At 45.3% G+C, this 12,052-nt stretch overlaps 1 protein-coding gene across 1 annotated transcript; it reads left to right on the top strand.

Annotated features, from left to right (window-relative positions):
* Nucleotides 1-1,899: 1,899 nt before the first annotated feature.
* ZNF623 (zinc finger protein 623) lies at nt 1,900-5,516 on the top strand. The gene is given in 2 exon segments (XM_069465896.1): nt 1,900-1,959; nt 1,962-5,516. Coding segments are annotated over 2 exon segments (1,545 nt in total). The 3' UTR covers nt 3,447-5,516.
* The last annotated feature ends 6,536 nt before the right edge of the window (nt 5,517-12,052 follow it).

The following is a 12,052-nucleotide window of genomic DNA, read 5'->3' as shown; positions in this document are numbered from 1 at the left end:
AAGAAAGACAAAATGTGAAAAGGCCCTGCACAGGCCAGGGATGGCAGGGCCAGTGTGGCTGGAGAGGGGGCTGGAGGAAGGGCAGCGTGGCCATCAGATGGAAGTTGACTTTGGCTTCAAGGGGATGGGAAACCCTTGTAAGTTTATTAATAGAAAAATTATGTCTGATTTTTACTTTTAAAGGGTCATTCTGCTGGTGGTGTAGAAAAGAGATGGAGAAAGGGAGAAGTAGGGAGAACAGTTAGGAGGCTTCTGCACTTGTGTGGTGAGATACGATGTTGGCAATGCAGGGGGTGGGAGGAACAGCCAGGCGCTGGGGGTGGGCATGGGGCCAGCTGATAGGTAAGTGTGGGCTGGGAGCAAGGGGAGAGAGGCGAGGGTTACTGCTGCATCTGTGGCCTGAACAGATGCGATAATGGAGTTCTCACGGATGTGGAGAAAACCACAGAAGGGGAAATAAGAAGTTAAGTTGGATGTGTTAGGTTTGAAAAGCTTCTGAGAGCCTGAGTGACAATGCCAGGTGAAGAGCTGGTCAGTATGGAAGTTAGGAAGAGGCCAGGATGGAGTGGACACGTGTGAGTCTGCCGCAGTAGGCGTGTGATCCTGAAATGGGTGCGCTCGCCTATGGAGTGAACCTGGATGGAGAGGAGTTCTGAAGACAGCCCAGGACACACTGGGGCCTCAAGGTGCTATCAGAAGACACTGGAAGGAGCTGACTGGGGGAAGGGAAGAGACTGAGAAAGGTTGTCTCGGAATCCAAGTGAGGACAGCGATTTCAGAAGGAGCGAGTCTCTGGCTGTGATGGGCTGAGTCAGGTGGCACTCTCCCACCCAGGCTTGGTGAGGGGTGCACTGCACTTGATGACAATAGGTTCAGGGAAGGACAGTGCATGGGGTGGCATGCATGGAGGAGGAAAGTGATGGGGCAGTAGCTGGTGGGGGGAAATAAGGTCCAGAAAGTTTACTTTTTAGGTGGGAGGAAAGCCCAGAGTTGTGTGCTGACTGGGCCTGGTGCTGGGAGGGCAGGGGGTTGTGATGGAGCAGAGGGGTGGGCTCTTGAGTGGTGTCCTGTGGTGGGTGAGAGGGGAAGGGCCTCAGGACACAAGTGGGATGTTGACCTCAGATGGGACCACGACAGTTTAACCTATGTAACTGGGGACCAGGGGATGGGTACAGGTATGGGTGGGTTGTAGGTGTGGGAGGAAGTGGACATTCTTGTCTGATTGCTGCCATTTTCTTGTTGAAACAAGAAGCTGAGATGAAGGAGGGAGCATTGGACATGGAAGGAGACGGACAAAGCAGAGGATGGTCTTTAGGAAAGTTGGGGAAGTACAGAAAGTTGCCAGCAGCTCTTAGGGCCCCCTTAAGCAAGGGCTCTGATGTTAAAGAGAGCTCATTTGGCATAAATGCAGACACAGACCAGGAGGCAATTCCCACAAAGTGTGGTAGAGCAGGGGAGCTTGGAGTATGTACAAGGGGATAACTATAAGGTGGAACCTTAAGTGACAGCAGCACCATAGACCATGGGGCCTTAGCTGGGGGGTGGGGGGGGAGGGGGCATGCAGGAACGGGGAGGGCTGGTACCTTTGTGTATTTCTTGGGAAACATGTCTTAATGATGTTAAAGAGTCTGAGCCCCTCCCCACCCTCTGCTGCTCATCCGGGATTCACTGGGGGTCAGAGGAGCTCTGTGTACCGCAGGCCAGTCTGTCATGGAGCTGGATGTGTTAGCAGTGGAGCCACATGAAGCCTTCCGTGTGGGACAGGCTGAGTCGGGTGAGGCCAGAGCTGAGTCAGGAATGGTGGCAGAGGAAGCACTTTCCTTTCCCAGTTGTTGGGCATGCATTTATTTCATCCTCCACCTGCTGCAGCAGATCGCTGTCTGTTAACAAAGGTAGAAGATGATCTTGTTCTCTTTTGTTTCAGATTCTAATGCAGGAATTGGTGAGAAGAAGGGAACTCTGAAGACTGGATTTCTGAGGATGAAAATTTGCACAGGACAACATCAGACAAACTCACAGTGATGGATCCCCTCACCCCTGAATCCAGGGAAGTCTATGAACCCAGACTAGGGGGGCTATTGGGAAATGCAGAAGGGAAGAACCTGGGGAGTCCCCCCTCTCAGGAGGGGGGCTTCAAGCAGATGACAGTTACCCATTGGAAAATCCAAACAGGAGAGACAGTCCAGGCATGCAGTAAGTCAGGAAGAAACCCTATTCTGAACTCAAACCTTCTTATACTTCAGAGTGAGCTTATAGAAGGGGAAACCCATCCTTGTGATATTTGTGGCAAAAGCTTCACATTTAATTCAGACCTAGTTAGACATCAGATTTCTCATACCGGGGACAAACCTTATAAATGTGATCAATGTGGAAAAGGCTTTGGTCAGAGCTCACACCTTACTGAGCACCAGAGGGTTCACACTGGAGAGAGACTCTATGTATGTAACGTGTGTGGGAAAGACTTCGTTCACTATGCAAATCTTCTCGAGCATCAGCAGGTACACACGGGAGAAAAGCCGTTCAGGTGTACGCAGTGTGGGAAAGCCTTCTGTCATAGTTCAGACCTGATTCGACACCAGAGGGTTCATACCAGAGAGAGACCTTTTGAATGCAAAGAGTGTGGAAAAGGCTTCAGTCAGAGCTCCTTGCTGATACGACATCAGAGAATTCACACAGGGGAAAGGCCCTATGAATGTAATGAATGTGGCAAATCCTTCATTAGGAGCTCAAGCCTTATTCGACATTATCAGATCCACACAGAAGTGAAACAGTATGAATGTAAAGAGTGTGGGAAGGCATTTCGTCATCGCTCAGACCTTATTGAACACCAGAGAATTCACACTGGAGAGAGACCCTTTGAATGTAATGAATGTGGGAAAGCTTTTATTCGGAGTTCAAAGCTCATTCAGCATCAGAGAATTCATACTGGAGAAAGGCCTTATGTATGCAATGAGTGTGGAAAGCGTTTCAGCCAGACATCAAACTTTACTCAGCATCAGAGGATTCACACTGGAGAGAAACTCTACGAATGTAATGAGTGTGGGAAAGCATTCTTTCTGAGCTCATACCTTATTCGACACCAGAAAATTCACACTGGAGAGAGGGTGTATGAATGTAAAGAATGTGGGAAAGCATTTCTCCAGAAAGCCCATCTCACTGAACATCAGAAAATCCACACTGGGGACAGACCCTTTGAATGCAAAGACTGTGGAAAAGCCTTCATCCAGAGCTCCAAGCTGCTTCTGCATCAGATCATTCACACTGGAGAGAAGCCCTATGTGTGTAGTTATTGTGGGAAAGGTTTTATTCAGAGGTCAAACTTCCTTCAACACCAGAAAATTCATACAGAAGAGAAGCTCTATGAATGTGGTCAGTATGGGAAAGATTTTAACTCAACCCCAAACTTTAAAAATAATCCAGGTGTTCACCAAGAGGGCTCTCCTTGAGCAAGGCCCCCACACAAAAGTGTGAGATCTGTAGGTCAGGGGGACACACAGACAACTTAGAAAATAATAATTCTCCCACTTAATGAGTGATGTTTGGAAATGAATGGTATTAGGATTTACATGGCTTCCTAGATTTGGACATGTCAGAATTTTGTGAATCACAGATGGGGCTGCTTTGGGACTGTGCTGCCGTCTACCACTTTGCATCATCACTGGACTCAGCTATGAATGCTGTCCTCAGGAAGCTGTGGGACTTTACAGCTGACTTCGAGCTGAAACATGGGGACAAGGAGCAGACAGGTCTCAAGATATTTATGTTTCATTCACAGATACCGTCTATCTTTGAGTTAAATCCCTTCTAAAGCAGAACTGTGTGTCTAATCTTGTTATGTAGAAGAGTATTACCTAGCAATTTTGACCTATCAAAAAATCAAGTTGGAAAAAGCTAACTTTTATGGAAACCATGACAAACTGGTTCCCTGTTGTCCTTAGGATAAACTCCAGGCTCCTAATCTCCCCATCGTGCATCCTAAGACTTCATGTTCCCTCGTCTCACGATGCTCCAGCAGCACTAACTGCTTTGTGTTCCCCACATGCTCCAAGCTGTTTGCTGTCTCTTTTCTTTTGTTCTTGGCTGAATGGTGCCTCCTCTTAGCTGATTAATTAACTCCTAATCACTGTTCAAGACTCACTGTGGCAGCACGTTAGGGATGCTTCCCTCAGGTTCGGCTCGGGAGCTGGTCTGTGCTGCTGCTGCTTCATGCTCCCCTCTGTTGCTGTACTTACTTTGGTGTGTTAAAGTTATGATTTTATATACCATCTCTTTCATTATATGCTTCGTTCCTTGAGGACAGTGATATCTGGCTGCTTTATGTGTCCCTAGTGTCTAGCACGAAGCAATAAAAAACACCCCCAAATCTCTGCGTAATTGGCATTTCTCTTGCATTGTCCTTTCTATACTGGTATTTTTTAAAATTTTGGGTGTTTTTTTTGTTGTTGTTGTTTTGTATCAATACAATCTTTTCTATTGGAAGTATCTTCTCTCAGCCCTGTTACTGTCTTCTGCTCCCACTTGACTTGGGAGTTGCAGTCAATCCCTGCACACAATTCACACCCTTGCTGCTCAATGTCTGTACAGCTCACTCAACGACTGTCTGCTGGACTTGGAGGGCATCGTCTTCACTTAGTTGTCTGTGCATCTTTCTAACTCATTGAGGGGCACAGTCCCAGTGCACTATGTAGCAGTTCCAGGACTGAACTCAACTCCTATCATTTTCCATGTTCTCTGGCTCATGTTGTCATTTATTTGAATGTGTATTGATATCTATAAGGAATAGTCCTATATATTGGGAAAACAGATGAGTAAGACACCATACATGCTGAAGTTGTTCAGAGTGTAGTGGGGAGGCAGAGATCACTGCACAATGCATTGAGTGTTGGGATAGAATTATGTTCTCAGTAGTATAGGAGCACAGGTGAGGAGGGAAGTGATTTGGCACAGAAGATCTAGGAAGGCTATACTGAAGAGGTGACTTTCAACTGGGCTGGCAAGATCCGTGGACATTTATCAGCTAAAGCAAAAATGCCTCAGAGGGACTCTGAAGAAACATGGAGTCCTGACAGATGGCCCTTTGCTAGGGTTGTTCAGTAGCAGGCAGTTTTAATGCACAGTGGATAACCATCTAGCAAAACTGTTCATCTTTGCCTCTGAATTTCTTTCATCTGAACACTAGCCCAAGCAACTAGCTTTAAAATTATATAAAACAATGTTTTTTGCCAATGGGGACATATTCTAAGTTCTTAAGTTTTACCAACCCTAGAAGCCTTGAGGGGACAGATAATTCAAAAACAACATCTAGTACTCCATTTCTGCAAAACTCGACATTACTAGAGATGTTTCAAATGGTATAGAAGTAGATATTACCAGACCATTTTAATCAACATTATTGAGGTCCAATTTCCATATAATAAAACACCTATTTAAGTGTCAGTGTTTTGAAAAATCCACACCCACTTTTAACCACTACTACAATCAAGAAAAGTAACACTTCTATCACCTAAAAGTTCCCTTTTGCCTTTTCATAGTTAATCCTACTCCAGCCCCAGGTAACAACTTTGTCAGTGTAAATTAGTTTTGCTTGTCCTAGAACTTCATATAAATGGATTCATACAGTATGAATTCTTTTGTGTCTGACTTCTTTCACTTGGCATGTTTTTAGACTCAACCAAGTTGTTTCGTGTTTCAGTAGTTCTCTTTGCTGAGTAGTGTTCCATTGTACGAGTACACCATCATTTGTTTATTAGCCACCTGTTGATAGAAATTTGGGTTTCCTGTTTTGGCTCTTAAGAATAAAACTGCTGTGAGCATCTGTGTAAAAGTATTTGCACATGTGTTTTTATTTCTCTTGGGTAAATACCTAGGACTTTAATTGCTGGGTTATAAGATAAGTGTCTTAGTCCAGGCTATAACAAATTACCATAAACTGGGTGGCTTATGAACACCAGAAATGTATTTCTTATAGTTCTGGAGTCAGGGAATTCCAAGGTCAAGGTTCCGACAGATTTGGTGTCCAGAAAGGGCCGAATTCCTTCATAAGTAGATGCCTTCTCACTGTAACCTCATGTGAAGAGGGCTAGGGAGTGTTCTCAGACTTTTTTATACGGGCATATGTCTTACCTCCTTTCAACATATGAATTTTGGGAGAGGGACATAAACGTTCAATCCATTGCAATAAGTGTGTTTAAATAAGAAATTTCCATATGGATCTCCATAGTGGTTGTATTTATTTTTACTTCTACCACAGTATGTGAGAATTCCAGTTGCTCCACATCTTCGCTAATACTTGGTTTTGTCAGTCTTTTAAAATTTAATGCATTCTGTTCTCCTTACGATTTTCATTTGTATTTGCCTGCTAAATGATGGTGTTCAGCATCTATGATTTCATGTGCTTATTGCCATTCTGTATCACATCTTTTGCCCATTTTTAGCACATTAACTGCCATCTGAGTTGTATTTAACTCACGTTAGTTTTGAGCCTGGAGCCTCGTGAAGCATATGCAACTCACACATCTCTCACCTTGGGAGCCTGTGAACTGTTTTTCAAGTTGCATATAACTCAACGCACAGAAAACCAAAAAATAACAAATCTTTCATTAAATTAGAAAGGATCATTTTGTTTTCAAAGTTTTTATTCTGTTTTCGTAATGAAACACCATGGTCCCAAGGAAAAATGTTTTTTTTTTCCTAGCATGGCAGTCGAAGTGTTAAGTTGGGTTGTTTGCCTTGTTATTATTGACTTGTAAGAGTTCTCTCTCTTCTAGCTGAAAGTCTCCAAATGTTAATTATGAATATTTTAGTGTTTAGTTTGCGTTTTCATTTTCTTAATGGTGTCTTGGATGTCAAATTTATTTTGATTAAGTCTACTTTATAAAAAAATTTTATAATTTTCAAATTCTAAGAAGTATTTGCCTACTCAAAGGACACGATTTTCTCCTACATTTTATTTTTCTGGAACTTTTATAGTTTTAGTATTTACATGTAGCTCTGTAACCCATTTTGAGTTTATTTTTTTGTGCAATGTTAAGTATCAAGATTCTTTTTTTATCTGTGTGATTATGGATAAAAAATGAATCTGGTTGTTTTGGTACCATTGTTGAAAGACTGTACTTTCCTATTGAATAAACCACCACACTTTTGTAAAAGCAAGTGATCATGTAAGAGCAGTTTATTCTGGACTCTATTCTTTTCCTCTCATCTAGGTCTTTTTTTTTTTTTTTAAGAGACAGGGTCTCACTATGTCATCTAGACTGGCGTGCAGTGGTGACATCAGGGCTCACTGTAACTTTGAAATCCTGGGCTCAAGTGATCCTCCTGGCTCAGCCTCTCAATTAGCTGGGACTACAGGCATGCACTACCACACTTGGCTAATTTTTGTATTTTTGTAAAGACAGGGTCTTGCTATGTTGCCCAGCCTGGTCTTGGATTCCCAAACTTGGCCTCCCAAAGTGCTGGGATTATAGGCATGGGCCACTGCACCTGGCCGATGTCTGTGTTTACCCCAATATGACACTATCTTGATTACTGTAGTTTTATAATAAGTGTAGAACTCTGGTATTAGAAGTGCTTTGATTTTTTTCTCTTTTCCAAAATTGTTTTGACTATTGTAGGTTCTTTGCATTTTCATATAAATTTTAGAGTCAACTTGTCAACTTCTATAAAAAGAAAGCCTCCTGGGATCTATAGATAAGTTTAGGAAGAACTGAAATTTTAACAAGTCTAAGTTTTCCAATTTTTGTTTTTTGGTTTTTTTTATTTTATAATTTACTTCCTTTTTTTTTTTTTAAATCCTGCTGCTCCATGGGTTGGAAGTTTTCCAATTTTTGAACAAACACGGTATACCACTCTATTTAGGTCTACTCTTAATTTCTCTCTATGTACAGGTCTTGCACATATTTTGTTAAATTTACATATTTCATATTTCTGCATCCTATTGCAAATTGTAAGGTTTTTTTTAAAAGCTATTTTCCAACTGGTATTGCTAGTATATAGAAATGCATTTGACTTTTGTATATTGACCTTGTATCAAGCAACCTAGATCAATTCACTTATTAGTTCCAGTAGTTTTCTTCTAGATTCTTTAGCTCTTTCTATATAAATAATCATGTCATCTGTCAATAAAGAATTTTACTTCTTCCTTTCCAATTTATATGAACTTTGTTCTTTCTTCTTGCCTTATTGCACTGACTAGGGCATCTTGTACAATTTTCATTAGAAATGGTGAGAGTACATCCTTCTTTTGATATCAGGGTAATGTTGCTCCCAAAGAGATGTGAATTGGCCGGGCGCAGTGGCTCACGCCTGTAATCCTAGCACTCTGGGAGGCCGAGGTGGGCGGATCGTTTGAGCTCAGGAGTTCGAGACCAGCCTGAGCAAGAGTGAGACCCCATCTCTACTAAAAATAGAAAAATTATATGGACAGCTAAAAATATATATAGAAAAAATTAGCCGGGCATGGTGGTGCATGCCTGTAGTCCCAGCTACTCGGGAGGCTGAGGCAGTAGGATCGCTTGAGCTCAGGAGTTTGAGGTTGCTGTGAGCTAGGCTGACGCCATGGCACTCACTCTAGCCTGGGCAACAGAGTGAGACTCTGTCTCAAAAAAAAAAAAAAACAAAGAGATGTGAATTATTGTCCTCATCTATTTTCTGAAGTTTTTAATGTAACATTTTTTCCTTAAATGTTTGATAGATTTCATCAGTGAAACTTTGGGGATTTCTTTGTGGGAAGATTTTTTTAATTAAAAATTAAATTTCAGCCAGGCATAGTGGCTCGTGCCTATAATCCCAGCACTCTGGGAAGCCGAAATGGGAAGACTGCTTGAGGCCAGGAGTTCAAGACCAGCCTGAGCAAGGGCGAGACCGTGTCTCTACTAAAAATGGAAAAATTAGCCGGGTGTGGTGGTGTGCACCTGTACTCCCAGCTACTTGGAAGGCTGAGGCAGGAGGATCACTTGAGCCCAGGAGTTTGAGGTTGCAGTGAGCTATGATGGCACCACTGCACTTTAGTCAGAGTGATAGAGCAAGACTCTGCCTCAAAAAAACACAAACACAAAAAAACCACGAAAGTTTCATTATTATATTGCAATGAATTCTATTTTACATTCCATTTTAATTATAAAGTGATATACTCTCTGTTTTGGTGTTAGTAATTTGTGTCTTCTCTGTCATCCTGATCAGTTGCTGGAGATGTGGAGATTACCAATTGTCTTAGTTTGTTTTCTATTGTGTATAACAGAATACCTGAAACTGGGTAATTTATAAATAAAAGGAATTTCTTACAATTAAGGAGGCTGAGAAGTCCCAGGCTGAAGGGCCATATCTGGTGCAGGAACCAGTCAGTGCTTGTTAGCAGTTACTTTGATCAACGTGGGCAGAGGTCGTCCATCCCCAGCATGGACTTCCTGGGCCACTCTGCCTAGCTAGGACCAGCCTCCTGCTACCACTAGGACCACATCATCCCTTCTTTTTTAAATTTTCTTTTTAGACAGAGTCTCTGTTGCCTAGGTGAGTGCCATGGCATCAGCCTAGCTCACAGCAAACTCAAACTCCTGGGCTCCCTCCTCCTGCTTCAGCCTCCTGAGTAGCTAGGACTACAGGCATGCGCCACCACACCTGGCTAATTTTTCTATTTTTAGTAGAGACAGGCTCTCACTCTTGCCCAGGCTGGTCTCAAACTCCTGATCTCAAGCGATCCTCCCACCTCAGCCTTCCAGAGTGCTAGGATTACAGGCGTGAGCCACCGCGTCTGGCCCACATCATTCCTTCTTTCCCAGCCCAAGAGAGGAAGGGATTACCCTCACTACCAGTCCTTTGCACATCTTCTTCCTTGATGGTTAACCTCTCTCCAGGATGATTGGCGGTGGAAGCATTTATTCCTTTCAAGGGAAACTCCCCCACCCTCATAGGTGTTTCCACGGCCTCCACAAGTTATAAAATAGTCCAGTACTGGTAGTATATTAGCTCAAGCTCCCATTAAAAATACCATAAACTGAATTACTTAAACACAAATTTATTTTCTCTCAGTTAAGGAGGCCAGAAGTCTGAGATCAAGATGTCAGCAGGTCTGGTTTCTTCTGAGGTCTCTCTCCTTGGCTTGTAGATGGCCTCCTTGCTGCTGTGTCCTCACATGGTCATTCTTCTGCGTTCAGGCACATTCCCTGTGCATCCAAATTTCCTCTTCTTCCCCCTAGTCAGTCCTCTCTCTGATTCTCCAAGAAGCTCTTTCAACACTCCTTAAACACCCTATTCCACCATCTTCTTACTCACAAGATAAACTTGTGTCTTATTTTACATAGAAAATACATAATGTGTTTTCTCTGTAAAATAAGACACAAGTTTAAGGAGTGTTGAGAGAGCTACTTGGAGAATGAGAGAGAAGACTGACCAGGGGAAGTGAAGAGTTAATCCTAGGTATACAGGGGCCCAACTGAGGCTTGAAACTGCCAGTTATCCATATATATTGCCTTTCAGCTTCAAATACATATTTCATTGCCTGCTCTGTGAAAATTGAGCTGGGCCCTAAATTAAAGCTGGTACAATGTTAAGCTGTTTAAGTAGAGGGCGCTGGAGGGGCCCTGCAGGAGGAAGGTGCTGATCTTCCTGGTTACTCACTTGTGTTTTCTTCTTGCTCCTGCCAGCAGCACTTGCGGAGAGCACCCAGTGCAGCTCTCCCCAACCAAATTTCAGCTGCACTGCACGGGTAAATTCCGAGTGTGTCCTGCTTGCTGTCAAGCAGGAAAATTCATGCTTCCTCATTCTGCTTTTGTCCCCTTGGGCCCTCCACACCTACACCCGATCCCAAGCGCTACTTGCAGGGCTGACCTTTCCTAGCTCCACCACGGTCCTAAAATTTTCCAGCAGGACACTATTGTGGGGCTCCCCTCTCCCGGGTCCAGGCTGGGTTCCTCCACCCACGGGAAGTACTGCCACCACCTCACACGCCACTGGATCCCCCATGTTCATCCAACTCAGGAAACATCTATTAATATTAAGCACCTGCCGCACGTCGGCACAGCACCGAGTCCCTTGTACGTCCTGCGAACAGTTGAAGCGGGTGGGGCCCTGAAGGCTAACAGGATGCTCGCCAGCCCGGCCGAGTCCAGGCGGCCAGGGCCTTGGAGAGCTAGGGGTGGGGCGCGGAAGCCGGGCCAGCGGCAAGTCCTGGGCCTGGACCGCGTGCGGGGCCGAGCCCACCCGGAGCCCGCCAGGCCACCCAGACCCCCCAGGCACGCAGCGGGGGGCAGCACAGGCTACTGTGCTGAACACTTAAAAATGGTTAAGTTGGCAAACTTTGTTACCTGTATTTTACCACAATTAAAAATAAAATCATCCTGAAGAACATTTTGGGAGATTAAAATCAAATCTTGCCGTCGAAGGTAGGAGATGGGAGGTCTGGGGGGCGCAGGGGGTTGCCGCCCGGACTCCAGGGAGGCGGTCAGCAGCCCGCGTGGAAATGACGGTGCCAGAGGCGCTGCACTAGCACGTCCCAGAAAGCGGACTTTGGCAGGGTGGATACCTGATGCAGATGGACAGTGGGGGAGCGCAAACAGCGGACGCCAGGCGCTGAAAACTCGGAAAGGCGGGGCCACGTCGTCTCAGTCCCCGCACCCACAGCGCCCAGACCCTGCGTGCACAGGAACTGTGACCGCTGAGGAGCAGAGACCTGACTGTCCTGCCAGGGCGGAGCCGTGCGCTGGGCCGGCGCCGGGTCGGCCAACGTGCACCACCGAGACGCAGGCTCCTAGAGGGGGCGGAAGTGGCTTCCGGCGGCGGAAGAACAACTTCCTCTCGGGAAGTTTGTAAAAGTCGGAGCGGCCGGAGTGGCGGCGTGGGCGCAGGCCCTGGCTGAGGATGCACGGCTGGTGAGTGCGCCGGGTCCGCCGCCCCGACCGCCGTCCCGAGTCCCTGGTGGTCGGGGTCCCTGGCTGACGCCTCCAGCTCTGCGGCCACCCTGGTACCTGCAGACTGAGGGGACGCAGCGTAGCGGTAGCTGCACGTCGCCCTGGAGGTCGCAAGTGCCCCTAGCTAACTCGGGGAGTTCCTCGGTCTC

Source organism: Eulemur rufifrons, chromosome 3, assembly GCF_041146395.1.
Source record: "Eulemur rufifrons isolate Redbay chromosome 3, OSU_ERuf_1, whole genome shotgun sequence".
Taxonomy (NCBI): Eukaryota; Metazoa; Chordata; class Mammalia; order Primates; family Lemuridae; genus Eulemur; species Eulemur rufifrons.
This window is presented reverse-complemented; position numbering and strand designations above follow the sequence as displayed.